Source organism: Neodiprion virginianus, chromosome 1 (assembly GCF_021901495.1).
Source record: "Neodiprion virginianus isolate iyNeoVirg1 chromosome 1, iyNeoVirg1.1, whole genome shotgun sequence".
Taxonomy (NCBI): Eukaryota; Metazoa; Arthropoda; class Insecta; order Hymenoptera; family Diprionidae; genus Neodiprion; species Neodiprion virginianus.
The window spans coordinates 35,294,750-35,316,095 of record NC_060877.1 but is presented as its reverse complement, the minus strand read 5'-3'; the positions used below and the strand labels follow the sequence as shown (position 1 = coordinate 35,316,095).

The 21,346-nt window shown below is 38.3% G+C and overlaps 3 protein-coding genes across 5 annotated transcripts; 2 read left to right on the top strand and 1 right to left on the bottom strand.

Annotated features, from left to right (window-relative positions):
* Nucleotides 1–57: 57 nt before the first annotated feature.
* LOC124302988 (endocuticle structural glycoprotein SgAbd-1-like) lies at nucleotides 58–1,070 on the top strand. The gene is made up of 2 exons (XM_046759636.1): nucleotides 58–211; nucleotides 441–1,070. The coding sequence occupies exons 1-2, from the start codon at nucleotides 200–202 to the stop codon at nucleotides 873–875; spliced, it is 447 nt and encodes a 148-aa protein (XP_046615592.1). The 5' UTR covers nucleotides 58–199; the 3' UTR covers nucleotides 876–1,070.
* A 7,709-nt stretch (nucleotides 1,071–8,779) lies between these two features.
* LOC124300442 (uncharacterized) lies at nucleotides 8,780–13,245 on the top strand. 3 transcript variants are annotated; one of them, XM_046754564.1, is made up of 6 exons: nucleotides 8,780–8,949; nucleotides 9,047–9,105; nucleotides 9,702–9,843; nucleotides 10,144–10,343; nucleotides 10,447–10,626; nucleotides 10,739–13,245. In XM_046754564.1, exons 3-6 carry the CDS (start codon nucleotides 9,711–9,713, stop codon nucleotides 12,101–12,103), a joined length of 1,878 nt encoding a protein of 625 aa, XP_046610520.1. In that variant the 5' UTR covers nucleotides 8,780–8,949; nucleotides 9,047–9,105; nucleotides 9,702–9,710; the 3' UTR covers nucleotides 12,104–13,245. The 3 variants fall into 3 exon arrangements, with proteins under 3 accessions (XP_046610520.1, XP_046610529.1, XP_046610534.1); XM_046754573.1 differs by having other exon boundaries at nucleotides 8,794–8,835; XM_046754578.1 differs by lacking the exons at nucleotides 8,780–8,949; nucleotides 9,047–9,105 and adding an exon at nucleotides 9,113–9,297.
* LOC124300456 (activating signal cointegrator 1) lies at nucleotides 12,722–16,343 on the bottom strand. The gene is made up of 10 exons (XM_046754592.1): nucleotides 16,207–16,343; nucleotides 15,859–15,971; nucleotides 15,615–15,730; nucleotides 15,344–15,446; nucleotides 14,994–15,261; nucleotides 14,604–14,904; nucleotides 14,321–14,487; nucleotides 14,126–14,247; nucleotides 13,849–14,040; nucleotides 12,722–13,646 (listed from the first exon to the last, which is right to left on the bottom strand). Exons 1-10 carry the CDS (start codon nucleotides 16,272–16,274, stop codon nucleotides 13,570–13,572), a joined length of 1,527 nt encoding a protein of 508 aa, XP_046610548.1. The 5' UTR covers nucleotides 16,275–16,343; the 3' UTR covers nucleotides 12,722–13,569.
* Between the last annotated feature and the right edge of the window lie 5,003 nt (nucleotides 16,344–21,346).

Sequence of the window (21,346 nt, the reverse complement as noted above, 5' to 3'; positions counted from 1 at the left end):
CAAAGACGACAAATAATTTCGGCAGCAGAAGATCCTCAGCTCCGTAATAGCCGGTGGATCGACCGGCCCAAATCGTCAGATGCAGAGCGTCGGAGTAGGGGAGTTTCACTTTTACCGTATAAATATGCGGATCGTTCGTTGATCAGTCAATCACAGTTCGATCTTCCTCCTGTGCATCTACCAAGAACAGCAATCCAAAATGAAATTCTTCGTAAGTTTACTCTATCGTAACGAATATTTCTAATTGTGAGACGAGAATTCATCTCTGAATCCGATCTTCAAAGACTTCATTCGGTCTTGCCAAATTACCCTCCAAGTCGATCGCACTCTATTTCGCTACACGTCTTATGGCGATTCGTAATCTTGCAGTAAATCGGTCAACCGTACACTATCGCCAATCTATCGTAACTAATCGACACCCTTTTACCAATTATCAACAGATCTGTGCTCTCGCCCTCGTGGCTTCCGCATACGCAGCGCCTCAGGCTTACACCAACCAGGCCCAGTACGTCTCCAAGGAAGGATCGGCGAGGATCGTGAGCCTGGACTCCGAGCAGAACCCGGACGGTTCCTACAGCTATAAATACGAAACCGAAAACGGAATCGCGGCCGCTGAGACCAGCGTCCCCAAGCCCGCAGGACCCAACGGTGAGCCCGCACCAAGCGTACAGGGTCGATTCCAGTACACGGCTCCGGATGGAACACCGGTAGCGATCGAATACTTCGCCGACGAAAACGGATACAACGCACGAGGTGACGTCATCCCTTCCAGCCCGGCAATCCCAGAAGCAATCCTCAAGAGTTTGGCCTGGAACGAGGCTCACCCCGAAGAGGACGAAACCTACAAACCAAACCCGGTTTACGGACGTCAGTGAGCAGCTTCGAGCATCGCTGCAGTCTCCGTCCGGTTGATACGTGACTATCATCGACGCGCACACGGACGACGAGCATCACGACTGAAAATTATAACAACGCTGCAACCACGATCGTATATAGGAAAACAAAAAAAAGGAAAAAAAAACAATAAAAAATTATTATTCAATACGTGAATGAATACAATCAAAAGAAAAGCTGAGACCACGGTGGAGAACTTTTGTACGGTACGGATTAAATCCACGCCAAGTGCACGCAACGTGCCGGTGCGGAACGGATGGCTGTTCGTGCAAATGACATTTCAATCCGTAATACAACCACTCTGTTTATTCTTCTTATTCTTCTGATTGTATTTAAATATCTCAAAGTTAGACGATAAAAATGTAAAAAAAAAACAGAAATAAAAATTGTGTACAACATAAGGTAAAACTTTTTATTGTAGTATTCGAAATACCCTATTTCGTATCAATTTGGTACATCCACCTCTCTTCGATAGGTGCCAGTATTGTCTTCATACGAGATAAAATTGAATGAAAGCGTTTTTCATCCGTTGCAACTCGTAATGGGATTTGTATTTTTATAACAGGATATGCCGGTAGTGCCCGCAGCGTGTCGTGTTCCATACGATTACGAGTGGGTTAAAAGGTGGATGATAAATGGATGCTGCGGTGAATAAACGTGAATTAGACACGTTAAATGGCCAGTTTGCAAAATTTGTTTCCCAATTCATTGCGGTGGATTGCAGAAAGATCCACCTTCAGGATATACAAACACATTTTAATTTACTCGTGTACATATATATGCACGAGTCAAGTATATAATTTTTATTGCGCAGTCTGACGACGAATAATTAGCTTAGCAGGTTGGCTGTCGTGTAGAAATGTTAATTTATCAGTTAAACACGAAATCTCTCGGCGGATGAACCGACCACTGTTTAAAAGCCAAGAAGGTCGCGGATATGTAAGATGTTCTAAAACGGTTCCCTGCTGTCAGAGGCGGGCTGAATATTTATGAGGAAAAGACAGCCAAGGAGGTTTGGTACTCCGTTAGTTACGATTCGAGAAAATACTAGATAATCGATAGTTGTTTCAAGAATTCCATCGCTGGCCATCCTCGTTCTTTTTTTGCTGGTGTGGGAAGATTTATAAAGCTGCTAATTTGGACATCGCCGCGTGAAGATCTCGTTGATACTTAGACACGGATATAGGGTGTTTAATTTTTGAGTGCCTTCACCGGCTGAAAATCACGGCGATTTTATCGCCGGTTTGGAAGAATTTATTACACCTATAATTTCGTACAAGCGGAATTTATTTCACTTTCATTTTTATTCCCGGGGAATGCTGTTTCTGATATGTTATACACCGAAGAAAAAATTCAGCACAGATGTTTTACCGAATTTGTCAAGTTTATAAAAATAGGGAGGAAAAGAACTTTCGAAGGTGTTACAGGCGTGAAATAGCAGCCGCTATTCGTAACCGAAAGTGCGGCGTGACTCGTACCTACAATAGAGCGTCGCCAAAAATATGGTAATTTCGACATTTTGCAAACATCCGTTGAAAAATTTATGCCAAGACAACCCACGCGCGGCGTGTCGAACGAAATTTATCGAACTGATTGCCAAATTCAATATTTCAGCTTTTTAAAATCATAACACAGGTTTTGCTAAGTAGTCTGACATTTCCTTAAATTAGACAAAAAGAATAAGTCAACAAGTTGGATGATGTCCACACATGGAAAAGATTTTTTGAATCAAACTAAATATGTATGCTGTTGAAAAAAATCGTTTACCTTGTCAGGAGTTTCTCAGGTTTATCAAGTAAATGGTGTTCAACTTGACAGCGCAAATCGTTCAACTGATGATAGTCGTTTTTTTCTCTCTGTTTTGGCTTCTAATGATATTTTCTTATGTGACTCGTTTTCTAATTATATTTGACTGCCGTATTTGACTTTGTCAAATAAATATCACTTGCCGAAATCTCTCTCTCTCTCTCTCTCTCTCTCTCTCTCTCCGTCTCTCTGTCTGTCTCTCTGGCTGTATACATAAATTGATCAAGTGTTTGACTATGGGTCTTATATTTTATCATCATATCGATTTTCAACCAATTTCAAACAAGTCCAACTCCTCGTCAATGACCAAACTTTTTTGGTATCGAATATACAAATAAAAATACGAAAAACTAGTCATATTTTGTGATGTTTCAGCTGGAGCGACCCAACATCGAGCGTTCATTATAATTCGTAAAAGTTTGCTGGCACTTTAATTGTGTTCGACTGTACGAACTTATTTGTTAAATATATAAATGTTTGAAGAATAATTGGCAGGGATAGAAAATTAAAATTCAATATTATAAGAAAAATCGTTAGTTTCATCACGCGGGAAGTTTAACATTTAAGCAAGTTATATTCCTAGCCATGTTATTTCATCGTTACGTGTCGAAAGCCAGTTATTTAAGAGCGATGCATACCAACGATCTCGATGATCACGATTTATTTTTCGTCTCGAGGAAATTCAAGAAACTGTTGCATGTTGGCACTATAAATTGAAAAGATGCAGACAACGCGCATCTCTGCTAATGAGAAATTATGAAAAATCACTTTTTCTCTCTACTCTCTACGTATCGCGTGCAAAGATACTTCCGAATTCATTCAACCTTTACTATGAAAATTGCACAAATTTTCGGGGGTTTTCGAGAAGCATTGAACGACAGAGCAAACGAATGCGACAGTACGAACGTGTGATTTTATTTCGTATTCACCTGTTGAGTATCGCATTTTTATACGCACTGTGTGTATCCAACCTGGGCTGATTCGTTGCGTAATAAGATGAATATATGAACCGAGCACGTGCCGGCAGAAATCCAGCGAGTGACCGGGAGGAGCATCGTTCATGCAAGATACCTGTCCGCTTTTCACATGCAAAAATATCCGGCGTTAATTTATATCTTAGAAGGGTATAAACTTTTGCCGAGTGTGTTCATCCTCGGCTCATCTAGGCTAATCAAAGTGTAACAGTGTACGTATTCACACCTGCGTTTAATTCTTACGTCTATGTAGGTCGGAATTACCCGATCATTTTTCACGTTGTGGTAGTTTGTAATGGTATCTGAATATCTAAATGTCGGGTATACCCAGGAATTATTGATGTTATTGCAATAATCGCATCCTACGCGGCTTGGGAGGTGATTAAAAAAATTTTAGCAAGAGATGCATCCGCGTTATAATCTATATCACCTATAACCCAGCGCTAGCCTGTCTCTATAGATGTAACAGTAATTTCAAGTCAATTTTTCAAAATGCAAGGCAAACTTCTTCGCAATATAATCATAGTGTAGTTACGCAGCAAGGATACATAGGTATAATAATGACCCGTGGTCTAAACTGCGCCAAAATTAATTGATCGAAACGAAACGATGGGAGATTATTTTTTGCCGTGTTTGTTCGTTGCTTCTTTTTTCTTCTTTTTTTTTTTTTTATTAATTACACTCGGTGGCAATCGGGTCCAGACATCGCGTTGAAAAACGTTTAGTGTGCGTTTTGGCCCGGATTCATTATTCAAATGACGATGGTAATAACGATGTGAATAAAGAAGGAACATAGGAATGATAAAAAAAAAGTATTCGTCCTTCGTATCTTCTCGAGAGTTTATTAGCTGTGTGAGAAATTAAGCATATACGTATAGTTCAAAGGTATGCTAAATACGTACTTTAATAAACGTAATTAAAACACTCGACGGATTCGGTTTATTTGTTTTAATATCCAAAGTATCGACTTGCGGATATATCGGACGCGATGGGCATGCGTTCATAAGTAAAAATTTTCTAATTTCGCAAATCAGCTGCGCATAGTGTACGACTTGTAACGACGCAAATTCGCACTTCTTGGAAACCACGCAACGCGGCATATTAAGATACAGGAATGGACGAACGTAACGCAATTGACTTTTGCAGTTACGTCGAACTGGTCAGGAGAATATAGTTTAGTTGACAGCTGATGCCAATTTATGTATAACTGTACAGCAAAGCTAGAAATAAGTGGAAACACTTCTGCCTTGTAAGGCTCAGGCGTAAAGTTTACGCATTTCCACACATGCAGATCCTTGTTGGTTTCCTCGCTAGGGCTGCAAGCTATCTAATTATCACACATTATCGTAAATGCATCACGCTGTATGCCTAATTATATCCCAATTAACGTACAGGCAACAGCATCGCTCGACCATCTTCGACGAATTTGACGAGCGAGATAATCGCGACTACCCTCGGGCATTTGGATCTTTGACTGCGTCGGCTCTTCTTTCGCAAAATTAAAAAGTCTCATAATACAGGCATAATATGAACCTCGAGTCACGACAAGGACTACGAAATCGCAAGGATTCTCGCACACGCCCGTTTCACATATTTTCAAAGTCTGCAATTTATCCCCGACGTTAAGGTCATGTGTTAAGTCTCAAATTAAATTGGCGCTTACATTAATGCTGCCGAATCGAGTTTTGGTATTTCTATTGCGGATCAGGAGGCTCTAAAAAGAACGTTATTTGTATGCCGCATTCAATTAGTTTGAGAAATGATGCGTCCTTGGTATCTTTTTTTTTTTTTACCTGATTTTGGAGAGTACATTTTTTAGTGTGTGCATAAGCTGATTTCTCGAAAGAATGAATAGTTCAAAGCAACATACGTATGCATATTCATGCTGTCATTTTTTTCTGTTGCCGAACGTTTGGTTGTCACATTCGTTATTATCTGTCTCCGACTTTTAAAATCGTTCTCGAAACACTCGATAAAGTTATACATATAGCTATAGATGTCACGCATTAGGAATCGGTGAGGACGAGGTGATTTGGCTTGAAATGGTCGTTGATTTTTACGATTAAATTATACCGTACTTGTAAGTTAATTCTTACGAAATAAGCTAATTTGAATAATCCGTGGTTTCCTGTCGATTTTAAATTTAGCGACAAATATGTAATAGAATTAGATTTTATTTCATATTAATACTAGTCAAGTCAACAAATCAAATAAGTTCGTGAAAATTACAACCACTTCGTCAATAAAGAGATTATACGGCAATTTCTTTTTTTATTTCTTCACCTTTCCCGTCGCATTAAATAGATCGAACAGAATGATTCTTCATGCAACCTTTAAGCATCCGTGGAAGATGAACAAAATCACATGCGTTCAAATTATTTATAATCAGCATCGTTGTGCTGTAGGCAATGAAAAAAACCACTGACCTTTGAACCAGAATAAGAACGCTGCCTTGAATATTCACAAAGGCGTTTCATCAAGCTCAGTGAACTCTCTTATGGCCACGTAGATATGATGTATTGTCCTTACCGCCCGTATGCATGCGTGTAATGTCTGTTCAGAATATAACCACTCATGAATAGCGGCAATTCCTACGTTATGTTATTACAAGCGAGTACAACAACGGGTTTACCCCACGAATATACGTGCTTGCACACACTTTGCAGATGTGCGATACTTTTCAGTTTTGGTCTTGGATGTTATTGATGGACGCTTCAAGGATGCAATAAAAATTCATAACGTTTCATAATTTGTTGTAACGTTATTACAAGTTTTTTTCATAATGTAATTTCGAATCTGCATCACATGATACGAGCCGATTAAACAGCGGCATTAAGCTGTTCTTACTATACATACAGGTATGTTAATTCAGAATGTTTTATACTGTAATTGTACAAACGTCACGAGATATATTTGCAAGGCCACGAGAAAAATCATTATGTACATGTACGGTAAACTCTTTGATCGTCAGATCTCGCGTGTACAATGACGATTCCGATCGATTAAAAATTCTCTTCAAACGTATTATCGCGTTAGTTTTTAAACGTGAAATATACGAATTGGCGTTACGTACACAAAAATCGTGGTCACCAATCAAGGTGTCCTTGAAGTATTGTGAATCAATTTTTAAACGTAGACTTTGATATAAAGCGTACAAAATTAGGATCGTACAGGCAGAATTGTAATATGAGAAGATCGCGTATGAATACACAGACATAAATCACAGATGTTACTGCCGCAAGATTTTTTATTCCGCATTCGTTGTATTTTATATCATCTCTGTATAGTCGGAATAATGAGACCTCGATGTGTTCGTTTTTTTTTTTTTTTGTTTTTTTCTTTGTGCGTAATTACATAATGTAAATGATTTCCTGTAAGTCAAGACCGAAGTCTTACGAATAATGCCTAAGGTATCTAGGCCCGTTAGAACGAAAGAGATACTAGGATACATACCTAACATAACGCACTCATCTCGGTAAAATTGGCGGGGGCGAAGCTTCTCGGTGCCGCAAACAGTTACAATGCACAATCATATTTCCTTGCGAAACTTGAGCCGATTGTCAGCTGAAGGTTTCACGCTTATTATCATAGGTGTTAAAAGTCGGTGAGGATGTGTAAGAGTTTTACGAAACGTAACTATGTCACGCGCGGAATAGATGGAATTTTCAAATGCAAACAGCTGCTAAGTGCAGTAATAAGTTATATGATTAATAGATATCAATATATTATATGAAGAAGTGGAATGCCGGGCTGGACGTAAAGTGCGAATAATAGATAATACTAGAAATGTCGACAACTTCCTACACTCGAGAAGATCATTCGCTCAGGCTGCATCATAACTCGCATGACATGATCCATCCCGGACCCATCCCAGCATATTCTTCGCGTAAATGTATATGCCGCATGGCACGCCAGAGAATGAGGTGTTCGCTCAAAAGCCATGCCCTTATTTCAGTGACATTTTTCTTCAACCGCACCTGTAATTTAAAATGACGTTTCCGCGGTGCTCTGCAAGCCTGCGAAGAAGAAACCTTGACATTTTCACGGTAAATTTAGCTTGCGGCACTTATGATCAATAATATCGATGTTACATGTCAGCACGATCAAATGTCTAGTTACTACCTGTCGCGTTACAAGAGGATCTAATCACACTTATTCATTTCGGTGAAAGGGCGACACATTAACGATGGGGCGATCAGTATGTTTTCGTAGCTATACTGCTCAAATAATGTGACCATAAATAGGCCGAATCAGTTCTTAGTCCACAATAGGGCGTTCAAGAGTTTACATTTTTTTATTTTTTTTATCCTTATTCTGACTGTATAAATTTCTTGAAAATCTCTGCGGCACTCTATGTAATGTGATTTTAAAGAATTCCAGATTTTTTTTTCCGCGAATTTAGTTATTTATTCTTCACCGAAGGTGAATTTGTGTAGTTTTTTCTTTGCCGAATAATAATGCTGGCATTACTTAAACATATTTGAATTCTAAGCTACGAAAATTGAATAAGAACAAACCATGAATAAGATTTTACTACGGATTTTGTAGAGGAAAATTCCTGCCCATTGAAAATATTTATATTCATCCAGACAATATGGTTTACCCGATGGAAAGTTTGTGTAATTAAAAGTTTTTCAATGGAAAGAAATAATCGTTATCGCTGGTAATATCAGAACAGTGCTGGTTTCTGCAAGAAAGAGTTTTAATAATCATAAATAAACTCCATGCGTGTTAATAATGTCTAACAATAAAATCTTGCGTTTGGGACACGATAAAAATAAGCAGGTACTCCATGCGCTAGTCTTACGGCGATACTTACATGAATTCTTGTTGCATATAGCGCAGGCGTTTACTGTACACATCACAGTTACCGTTGATCGAAAAATATATCCTCAGTCAACGCAGTTACCATCAAAAGAATCAGCAGTGTTTTTTCGCATTCGTACCCTTCCAGACGGTATAGAAAGTTGCCATTTGATGCCACCAGACGATGGAATTCCTCGGAATGACTATAATTATAGTTAGACACTGGGATTTAAAAAAAATCGCGGACCGCGCAGCTTGTCGGACGCGCAAAAACAGCTGTCAATTGCTGCAGAGCGGAGTCCCTTTCACGCCTTCGCAATCATGAGTTTATGACTGCCACAGGCCTGAATTTCTGGTGGGGAAGAAGTCGAAAGTTAAAAACATAACCATAAAGAAATAAAATAAATAAATACGCAAAAAGTCTGATGCGTACCTTTGCCGGATATCAGGCATCGAAAATGCCTCCAACGTATAATGTCAACTAATTAATTACTGAAAACGCCGTTATGCTCGGTAGCTGCCGCAATTAAGGTGGCATGGCATCTAAATATAGCATTTATTTATAGGTTGGAGCCTTCGGCAGTTTGAATCGGGCTTTTCTTCGAGATCCCGGGGCTGTTATCAGGTTTGATTAATTTATAGATTATCTATCCGACAACGAGATGTCCCCAAGTCTTTTCGATGTGTCTCTAATCGCACTTCATTTCGATAAAAACTTATGCAGCTGCTCCCCGTTTCTACACTGTATAAACCGACATAACCCTCAAGTAATTTTAGCTGATATCTCCAAATCGTCGATTCGTAATTCAAGTAAAAGGTACGGACACCGAAATTGCTTGCAATATTCTGATGCCCACATACTTTCAATGCGAACTAAGTATAGTTTTCGCACCCACCGCTGTCATCCAAAGTTCCCGAACCCCAATCTGACAAAATTAATCAAAACTTTTCTTATACCTTCACAAAATGTTCACGAATTATGGGTACTCATATATATCAACATAAGTTGGCCTCAGAATCTGAAAGACTTGTCTTTTTTTTTATCGCTAAAGTATGTGGAACATGTTACAGAATCCTTTTGTCAGGTGTGTCATATTTGATAAACATGATCGTAATCATCGAGCAGTATGAAACAGTGTGCGAAGCCTTGAGTATGAGAATATTGCCATAAGGCTTATGGATTTGTTGTATAATAATAACCATCTAATTAATTTGTTACAGCATATAAAAATGGCTGAAGATTTGACTCGAAGATGTCGAGATCGGTTGCAGGATATCAGCATCAAGCTTGAACAAAGCCATCTTGTTTACCTGCAAACAGACGATAGCCCCTTAAAGTTGCAGCAGCGGCAAAAGCTTGAAGGTATAGCAGACAGTTCAATGCTGAATTTAACTAAACGGGAATAGTTTAATATAGGGAGTACATACTTGTTACAAACCAAGAGAGCTGGGAAAATCTACGGAATTTGATTTACAACCTGGAATTCAGATGGACTATTTACAGAATCATGCATCATCTCTCATCCATTCTGCAAACTAGATTTTTTTTCATTTAAAATCTATGAAATAGCCGTTTTTCATCTGTAACACTCAGAATATTCCCCGATTATTTCAAAACTTTTCAAACAAATGTCAACCCATTATAACGCTATTCTTTTACCAGGTTTCATCAAAGAATTTTTATGCCTTGTACCGAACGACAACAAATACGAATTTCAAGAGACAGCTGATATACTAAACAGATCCGCTGCAACCGTGCAAGATTTTAGTGGGTACAGGGCCTGCAATGCTTGGAATGCGATTGCCTTGTATGCTGCTAACTTGCTTGCTCAACCTTGGAGAAAGGAATATAAGAATTTAAAGGTCAGTTTCAAACTGCAGGAGCGAAATTTGAAGTCTGAGTCTGAATTAACTTGTACAGCGTTTTTGTGCACTTTTAATGGAAAGTAGAAATTTATTTCCTCAGACTTACAGTGGATATTACAAACACGAGGTTGATGTCAATCTGATTGGAGCGGAACTCATGTTCGAGTTGATGGGTTATAGACACACAGCTCTGGGGGAATTGATCCTGGAAGGTCCAATTGATCCAGACAAAGTCTCCAATGTTAGTCGAGACGCAATTGTGGCCTTTGTTGAGTGCCAGGTAATACCAATTGTCAATTGTACAAAAGTGAAATGGAATAATAATTCAATTTCTTATCAATGTGTTGACATTTCAGTTTACCTAAATATAAATCAATTACTTTTATTTGCAGATACTGAAACAGATCTGGGAGAGTGTATCTCAAAATTTTACCATTTCATGGCTCGAAGTGTTGGAATTTAGAGAAAACCATGTCGGGACCCCTGAGCAAGCAATACGTGCATTGAATTACAGATTTCTTGAGAAAATGCACCACAATCGTGTAAAGACTGCAAATTACAGGGACTACAGGCAGATACCGTCAAATACCATCGATTTGATAGCTGCCACTCCTTACAATTTTCCTGTAAATAATTACAATACTTATACAGCTCCTTATCAGACTGGATACAAATATTTGGAGGATAATAATGTGCCGCAGATGAACTTACAGTATTTTCAACCGATCGATTATAACACTGGTAACAGATTCAATATTTACGGGCATCATAAAGCTGACAGCAAGTATTTCGGCGGTATTAACGCGAACGAATATTGCTCGCCTATACCCAACCATCCTGCCGGGGTACCGACAGGCCAATTGATAGAGCTGGATCCACCGACGCCAGTTATCAATTACCAGAAGAAGGATAACAGAAAAATAGCAAACACGATTCCACATTATACGCCTGATTTCGATGAGGCAGATTCAGGCCAAGGGCAAATTGGGGATGGGAATAATTACGAATATGCTAAAGTCGAGAAGAAAACATTGAAATCACCCGTCGGAGGTACTGAAAAAGATTCGTTCAGTAGCTGGGATTTTGTCTATAGAAATTTAGAAAGTCTTGGTTATTCGAAGGATCTGGGAGACAGGGAAGATGTTTTGCATAAGCGAGAATCAGATTTATATAGGATTCGGCAGAAGCCGTTCAAAGACTCGTCGAATTATCAGGAGGAGAAATATGCTCTGAATCATTTGGATAAACGAAAGGTTCGCTCGAATTTTGAGGGACTCGACAGATTGGCTACTAACGGCAGAGCCGGAAATGAAGAAGTATCATTTCTACCTAAAAAAAAATCCTCGTTTGACGACTTGAACAAGGAGCTCAGAGACCGAACATATCAAGAACGATACAACTCTACTGACAGGGATAAAATGTATAGCCAAACATTGCCCAATCAGCACAAAAAACGGTCCACCGAAATCGATTGCGTTGTGAAGGTAAGCGATTCTATGCGAAACCTTGACATAAACCAACAGGATATTGAAAATCAGAAAGAGACCAAGTGGCAGTGTTCTACGTGCACTTATTTGAACACCTTTGGCAAGAACATTTGTGAGATGTGCGGAAAGTCAAAGCGAAAGGGTAACGAAGATAAGCCACTTGCCAGTGGAGGCAAAGAATGCCCGCAATGTACTCTAGTAAATGAGAAAAATGTTTCTAACTGTGATGCGTGTGGAGCTAGTTTAAAAGATTCTCCAACATATATATAAGAGAATACAAGATTATTATATAGCATCCTCCGAGAGGACAAATTTATAGATAATATATAGGCTAGTCGATGTTTGCAGGATCACTTTGGGCCAAGTATCAATTGCAACATAATTAGTTGTGTACAAGTTGTAGTCAAAAATCAGAAATCTGAAATAATTTCTTAGACTCGCTACAATCTTCGATATAGATACCGGGACAAAGTGCAAAACGATAAGATTAAGGACTTGTTTGTTTTTTTCTGGAATTTTTTTACGGGTGCCAAAATAGTCCGAAAGTAAGCAATGTATTTCCTCGTTCAATTTTCAACTGTCATGTTTGGGCAATCTGGTAAAAACAAAAAAAAAAATTCTATCGTAAGAGAAGGTTTATCAAATCTTATTTAACAAGATCATTATTTTTTACCTGTTCACTTGAAAATTATTTCCGTAGGCTTTTATTAACTCTTTGTATTAACGTATGATTATAGTTTAAATCAGTTTTTAGGATTAAGTTGATGAGACCTTTCAATTCCATTTCAATCGAATATGTATTTTCATTATATTTGTATGTAATCACCATATGCACACTGCATTATTTATTATATTTATTAACTAATAATCATATTTTTGGCGCATATATGTTGTATTTATAAACTTCATTTCAAAACATAGTCATATAATTCATAAGAAAATTTAACCAAATATGGATATTAAGCAATCCAAAGCAAGATTGTTGAAAAATAAAACTGAAAATGACACTAGTGTCTGCGATTTCAAAATATTGTATAGCCAAATAGATTGCTTGACGAATTTAAATTTAATCCTTTCGACTAAAAGTAGTCCACTAAGCACAAAATTATTTAAAAATGTACGGATCTTAATAGTGGATTGAAGTCAATGAGAATGGAACTAACTGATCTGTTGCAAAGGTTTCAAATTTTATGTGACGATACGTATGTATACTTTAGCTAAGGCTATACGTTCAATGTTAACAAAAAAATATTTAAAATTTATCACAAGATTTATATCGATTATGTATTCGTTAAATCTTTTTAGGCGATTTTCTGCATTTGCATTGAATAGTATAACGAATATTTGTGAGTTATGAAACATATGTTGTAATAATAGGACTTGTACAATAATAAAATATGTATTTTTACTAACCAAGTCTTCAAAACTTATTGGAATTTTAATAATATCAGATATTCAGTAAGCACACTGTTTTTATTTTTATTTGTTTAATTATTTTTAATAAGTGTGATCACCTATATAGTATAAGTTCTTACAACCCTTTGAAACAAATGATATCATTAATGAATTTCTTTAATATCTGATAAACTCTTGATTAAAATCATGAGAAGTACCTTGACATTAAGCATTGGTGGGATGTCCTCAAGTAAGCTCGTAGGGAATATTAAATACAACGCCCATTATTTTTCCTTAGCTATCTCAATAGTTTTGAGCGTTTTACAGTAGCTATTTGAAAATTAGGTTCCAGCTTGAAGCTTCATTTTCCTCTGCAAAGACTTAACTGCGGCCTGGTGTATTTTGCTATCCAATTTGTCTGTGGGCAATATTACAAGTAAAAAACAATAGTGTGATTGGAAGTTCTTTGCGACAATTGTCCCGAGTCCAAAAACTAAATGATTCAGTCTTAGATGACATAAATATAAAATAAGCAATAAGGAATCGTTGTAGAATAGAATGAGGGGCAAATGTAATGCAAGCATTGCTAGGTTTTTTTTCAAAGACACTATAATACTTACATATTTTGTGTTTGCCTTGCATGGGAAATCTTATTGGCAATTCGTGACAGTCTTCACATATGAATATATACGGACTCTCGCTATCACCGTCGGGATATTGTTTACGGTAATCCTCTTCAGAGAGAACATCGACTACTGTGACACAGCCTAGTAAGCATCCAGTTGGATAATTTGTGGGAAACTTGATGTTTTCTGAAACAAATAATTCAAACATTGTAGTTCGAACTATCGTGTAATTGCAAAGATTGATTTTAGATAAAACTGAACAGTAACTGACCATTTTTTAAAACGCGATATCTATTCTCTAGCGTTGTAATTTCTTCTGTCGACGGGACTTTCGAAGCTGCTGCTATCCACAATCTGCCTCTATGTGCTGAATACCATGTTCTGCCTTCGTGACTGAAACCCAAATATATTATAACACAGTGGAATTTTATTTTTTCCTTATAATACCCAAAGAAAATAAACACACGTCTTGATTCCAGAGACAAGAAGAGACGCGTAAGGTTGATGCATGCTCAGACATAAGCCTTCGTCGACCATTTCCAAAAACTCCTTGTCCTGAATTCGATTGTGGCCAAATGAAGTAGAATTTAGGTTCTTTGATCTCTTTGAATCCAATATTCCAACATCTACATACTGGAACATGAGAAAAATACTTCAGAAATTTGAGACGATAAATTATGATACGTTCCAATCATTTTTATATTCTTTAAAATAAACCTGGTATCTTTGAAGCTAAGAATCACGCTTACCGATGGTTGATTGAATTCCATGGTTGGACATGCGTTACTAGACATAGTAGTACTACCAGGCCTAAATTCAGTGATACTGCGCAAGACTTGATCATTCGCTTCATCTATAAAGGCAGCATCATCGATTACTTCTCTACCAGCAAAGTCAAGAGTGACTTTTCTATTCAAACGTGACCCATACTTTTTAGCCCTTACATCACTTTCGTATTTCTCCAATTTTTCTCGTTCAGAATTTGAAAGCCACACACTATTTGTCTGGTAGTAGTCACATTCATCGTCAATGACTTCTGTTCTCCGCGCACTGTAGAAGTGAGAATAAGTGAATTTATTAAAAATATGTGTACACGGTTCTTTTTTGTAATATCTTCCCACACAATTGGACGTACCCACCTGTTACGATCATATTCAAGTAGTTTGTTTCTGTGTTTAAGGGATTCCTCAACATCCTTGGGTGGCTTCCGATCCATCAGTTTGTTGTAAAGATTATCAGCCTGTCTGCTATTAGTTGAAATAAGTGCTTGCTGTTCAGGCGAGCAGACAAGATCTCCACAACAGAAACAGGGTCCCGCCCCTTCTTGGATGCAGACTATTCTTCCGCAACTGATGCAGTTATTTATTAAGCTGTGTTTTTTAGCCTCGCAATTACACTTATGTCTACCTGTTGTGAAAAAGAATATCTCAATCACTAAAAAATTAGTTTTGCTTTTTACGTTGTCATTCAGTTGAGTTACGACGATTACCTTTTAACATTATCGTTTCTCTATCTCGACCTTCTTGTGAATAGAGATTGACGAATTTTGTTTTTTTCTTCTCAACCCTTTCTGGCTTGATATTCTCCTGCATCTAAACAATGTCGTCATGCATAATTGTAGGAGGAATTTTATTATAGTGTATTTAATGGATGAGAGAGTTTTTGCTTCTGACAAGCAAAATTATTGCATGTTTCAGTGAGATAAGTTCATCGGTTGAACCGCTTGAGCTAAGAATAGATTTTCAAGTTTGAAAACAAACCTGTGTCTGTTGATTCGACCCTTTTGATTTTCCTTTCTTCTTCTCATTTTGCTTTTGATTGATTGAAGTTTCCAATATGCTCGATTTCTTATATCCCATAAGATCGTTATTCGCAGCTAGAGGAAAATATTATCATCTTTATTATTACTATTAAACAAAAATCAATACATCTATACTGCAGCAGTAATTACAAAAATTTATAAACGCTTTAAGTTAATGGATTTTCATATTTTGTGGAACCTACCTTGACGTTTTTTCAATTCCGAAACAAACTGCCTGTGCCTTGGGTTATCGTAGTTGAGCAAAGTTTTGAGGTACTCGTCCAAGTCTCTTGCATTTTGCATTTGTAAGATATACCTGAAAGTTAGATAATTTAACAAGTTGTAATTATCCAGCAGGTTTACCGATATCCAGTGAGATATAAATGTTGTTTATCAAAACACTTAAACTAAGTAATGAGGCTACGAGTAGCCGTGTAAGTTGCCGGAACATGTCAAAGTTTCAAAAAAATTATTTCACCATATGAAAAATTTAAGTCATAACCTAAAAACTGGTGAAAAATACTGGAATAAACTTGTATTTTATTACTAACGATGTTAAATCAGTTGGGACTGGAAAGTCTAGTAATCCAGATAAATTTTCTTGCAGCCAACTTTCCATTTTCACTCCTTCTTTATTGCTGATTATTGTCAAAAGCCCACGCTCAGGTGTGACGTCGGGCGATCAGAATCGTGAATCTCGCAATTTTATGCTGTTGTAACATCCGACCGGAACGTCCGTATGTTTTATCGACTATTATTACTGCATGTTACTTTTATCAACTAACCAAACTCGAAGTACGAGAATCTTGTAACCATAAGAAATTAAAACAACTGTCTAACTATTTGGAATATCCCTAGATGGAAATAACTATGAAATTCACTAGCCAAGGCTTAAAAACCATGTTACGAGATCTTCGTACTACAGAGAACTATAATACTATTATGCGTTATTATATATCATATTAACACTATAATTAACTAACACAATTATACCCAATTATTATATAACACTCAACAATGCCATTTGTGCATTTGGAGCTGAGAGCTATACTATAAGCGATATACGCTTTACTATATAGCCTGGAGTATAGAAGACTGTAAAACCATAGATAAACGCATAACCAATATAATGTAAAGATAGCACTGCTGCAATAACTCACAAAACCAGAGACTGCAAAACCATCAAACCGTGAATGCTAATTACCCAGCATGAACTATACCTTATTCCGCAACGCCGTATTGTAGGCAACACGCGCTACGTTTTGAAGGCAATGCAGATCTCCAATGTGGAACCATACAGAGCCTTACCTAGAGAATACATTAGGAAACTTACCGACGAAACGAAAACGTTCTAGAAGCTTCCAAGCCGATTTATATCAATATAAGAATTAACAACTACAGAAGGGAATCATATACAAAAGCACACATGTAAACCTGCTCTAAAGCTATGAATCATCAAATTACTAAATACTCTAAATCTGTTAAGATAATTATAACACAAACAACTAAGGATATTCGCAGCAGCGCGATTCTAATAATGTTAAACAAATAACAAACTATGTTCATAAACAATTGCTATTGTACTCCAGGTTAATAACGACAGTAGTCGACTATAATACATATGTAATCCTATATAGACATAGCTATAAAACTAACAAACGACAGGTAACCAGAATGAAATATGGGCTTTGTAACGAACAAGATAGCAAAAACATTAAGAGGTAGACAGGAAGAAGTTAAGTGGCTGAGGGGCACCACAAAAGGGGCTGGCGCCACAAAAGGGGCTGGCGCCACAAAGGGGGCTGGCGCCACAACGAAAAGCCCACGCAGTTCGGAGAACTACGGAACAAAGTCCACGCACCTACACCACCGCACCAAGCAGCGATATACCATACGTAAAAACCTACGATATAGTAATAGCTAAAGAACTAAGATAACGGGCGTGTATGCGCGAGGATGTCGTGACCTAATTAGAATTCCTAGAAAAAGAGGGGAGGTGCGCAAAGGTGACCAAAAAACTAGAGAGGGGGATCGTTCTGCGCAACGATCGACCCCTATAAAAAGGGCGACCGATCACTCGATCGCTCTCTTGTGTTTCTACCTCCAGATTCGTCATCTAGTTCCGGTACAGTCTCGCGGTAAAATCCTTTAGCCTTTTGCATTAAAACTTTCATACAACGTTACTCTGCCCAAAAGTTCAGCGAACTTCAACTCCATTTTTTGTCATACTAAGTTTAAGATCTTACACTGTGTAACTCCGTTTTTGTGACTTTTAAATATCAAAACTTATAAAATAAACCAAGTTAGTCAAAATATCCAAAATATTAAAGTCAGTTATTCCGCTAAAACCTCTCACCAATCTACAAGTCATCGCATCCAGAATATTCTCAAAAAGGTAAGCCAAATTAAATCTTTTATCCAACAATTTCTCCCTCTTCGGTTCGTTCGACTAGAGCGACAGAATGCCCGTTGTCCGGTGTATTTCAATACTTAATCGGTAATTGGTGACCCAAACTACTGATGTGAGTCTGGCTGTAGCTGCGTGTGAATGTTTCCGGTGTCTAACATCTGGAGATTTCCACTAGGTACCGTTCCGACGTCACATATCATATAAAAATTTTCTGGTGCATCGGCCGGGAAACCAAACGTTATAATCGCGAAAAACTTTTTGTGACGCGAGTAGCGACCGACGGACGGCGGAATTTTTGCGCGCTACCGACACGAGCCGAAAATCACCCTAATCTCGCTCGATTTAATAAAATGACTAAATAAACCCGAATTTTAATATCCGTTAACTCGCCAAAATCCTAAAAATCAATGAGTCAATCAAGAATTTTTCCATCCGCTCTGGAAATTTCCCATTCAAATATTTCTTCAATATCGCAACTACTGGGACCTTGTATCACCGAGATCCCTCGTTTTCATCGAAATACCCTGTCGAACCAAGTTTTCAACCTTTCATCGAAATCTCTGACAAATACCCTTTGTTCTCATAACGAATGCTCCCGAAATCGAACGAAATAAACGGAGGAAAACGCGGAACCATAGCGAAGCTTTGGGAACAATATACTCAGCCGATTATATTAAGCGATCCGCACGAAATCCCAGACTCTGTAAAGGAGCCTTATCTCAATAAACCGCAGAATTCTAACCACACCATCGGAACTTCTGAAGATATTTGCTATTACGAGGGAGATACAGAAGAACGAATAAAAGAAAGAAATAAGCTGTTCGAGCCCCAACGCGACCCAGAACAATTAGCGAAGAAGACGCAAAGATTAGGAAAAAGGCGAAAATTATTTCTAAATACCTCCCGTTCAAACTTCCAACGATTCCTACCTCCTTTTTCTCCGACACGGGATCTAAAATTTAAAATAAACCTTATTAACAAAAGATTGTGCAATCCCAACATTAAATGGGAAAGGAAGACCCTCCTACCGATAAAAAACGCACAGCCGTAGTACATAGTCCGCCTTCAGACCGACGACTCAGATCACAAGTTAGTACGCAGGGCACCCAATTATTCGAAGGACAATTAGAAAATTTAGTGGAGACGAACGCGTCGGGAACCTCAGGACTAACTCCTGAACAGTCGCAAATCTCCAGCCAAAACTCTAATTCAACGAATAAAAATTCTCCGGAGAACTCGAGAAAAACAGAAAAACCCACTCAAATACTTATTCAAACGCCTGATTCGGAAAACCAATCCCAAACACATATTAAGATTCCTCAGGAATTTAAAATGGTGAGCGAACCCGTTGCAAGTACAGGCGCAACCGCCTTACCCGCACCGACTTATCATTATATCTCAATTAAGGATGCCTTAGAGGCAGTCCCGGTGTTTGACGGCAATCCGTCCCAGGTTAGAAGTTTTGTGCAGGGATGCAAGGATGCACGCGAAATGGTCCCGCCTCAAGTCGAATTAAGCCTCGCGCGAATAATACGTAATAAAATCAAGGGAGTAGCTCGACGTGTGATCGAGAACGAACGGTTCGACACCATAGACGAATTAACCGCGCGAATAAATGAGCTTTATGGACCAGCGAAATCCGTTAATCTGTGTCAGGGTGAACTAGGGAAAATTTTCCAAAGACAGAATGAAGACGTCGTGACGTACGCCTCAAGGGTACGCGAAGCGATGGAAAATATAAGACAGGCATTCTTGCAAGAACAACGTACAGACGATTTCGAAATTTTTACGCGAAATACCGAAGCGGACGGCAAAGCCGCTTTTCTGCGCGGATTAAGACCCGAAATCGACGGAAAAATCCCCACAATACCCGGTACTCTGAAAGAACTGGTCGACGCGGCTATGAAAATAGAAAAACAGGAGAAAATTAAAATCCAACTTAGACGAGGAGATCAACCTAGCACAATTCAGGACGCTACAATAAATTACGCGATGTTTCAACCATATAATTGCGTTGTATGTGGAGTAAACGACCACGATAAATACGATTGCACATACAATTCGGATAAAAGCTATTACGACCACCGTAAACCTCGGAATCAAACTTATGTCATCCAAGGTAATCGAGCAGACTATCGGAATAATTATAATTCGAGAGATACTTATTCGGATCCCCGACGTAACTCGAACACCTACCAACTTCAAAATAATACTAACTCGAGAAATCAATTTCCGAAATATCAAAATCGTCAAATAAATTACCAACCGCAACCCGGTTACGATTCAAGAGAAAATCGTCCCAATCGGCAACAGGGACTTCCGAATTTTAGTAACCAAGACAATTACAGTAATCGAAGGTCGAACTCCCCTAATCAACAAGGTTATCCTAGAAATAACCAATATCGCGAAAATCGCTATCAAGGGAACAATCAATACCGCGGAAACATTTATCCCAGCAATAACTCGTACCGCGAAAGAACTTATCCAAGGGACCCTAGCCCACAGAGGTCACAACCAAATTTCAGACAGGGAAACCAGCGTCCAAATCAGTACGACGATAATCAAATAATTAGACAAACGCGTTATACTCCGCAAACAAATTATCAATCCTACAATTCGAACCGACCTGACGAATACCAGACAGAACAACCACGCGAACACTGTCGATATTGCAGAAATTACGGTCACTCAATCAGCGAATGTCTAATTAAACAGCGAAATGATAGATCAAATCAAATACCGCGAGAAAATCGAGTCTCATTTTCGGGAAACGGGGAGAGCCTGCCGAACGACGGTGCGACCTCGGAGGCTCTCAAAATACCCAACCGCACCTTATCTATTATACAGGGCGTACCGATAGAAAACTAGTGACGTTGGCTACAAGCGATATGGAACAAATAATTATAGATCCGCCTCAAAATTCCGATGACAAATCAATCAATACGATCATAAATCCAGAGAGTACAATCCCTACGATCAAATTAGAAGCGAGCGAGTTACAAAATCCGAGTACTTTCATGTTGGATACAGGCTCCGACTTGAACATTATAAAAAATAACTGTGTAAGGTCAGAAATTGAAATAAACGAACAAAAGAAATTTAATCTTAGCGGAATAGTCCCCGCGTGCATAGAAACTATGGGGGAAGTTCCCATAAACGTAATAGGAACCGAAGCTCAATTCCATATAGTTCCGGAAAATTTACCAATCCCACAGGACGGAATAATAGGATCCCAGTTCTTCAATGAAAATCGAGCTCAGATAAATTTTGATAAAGGGACA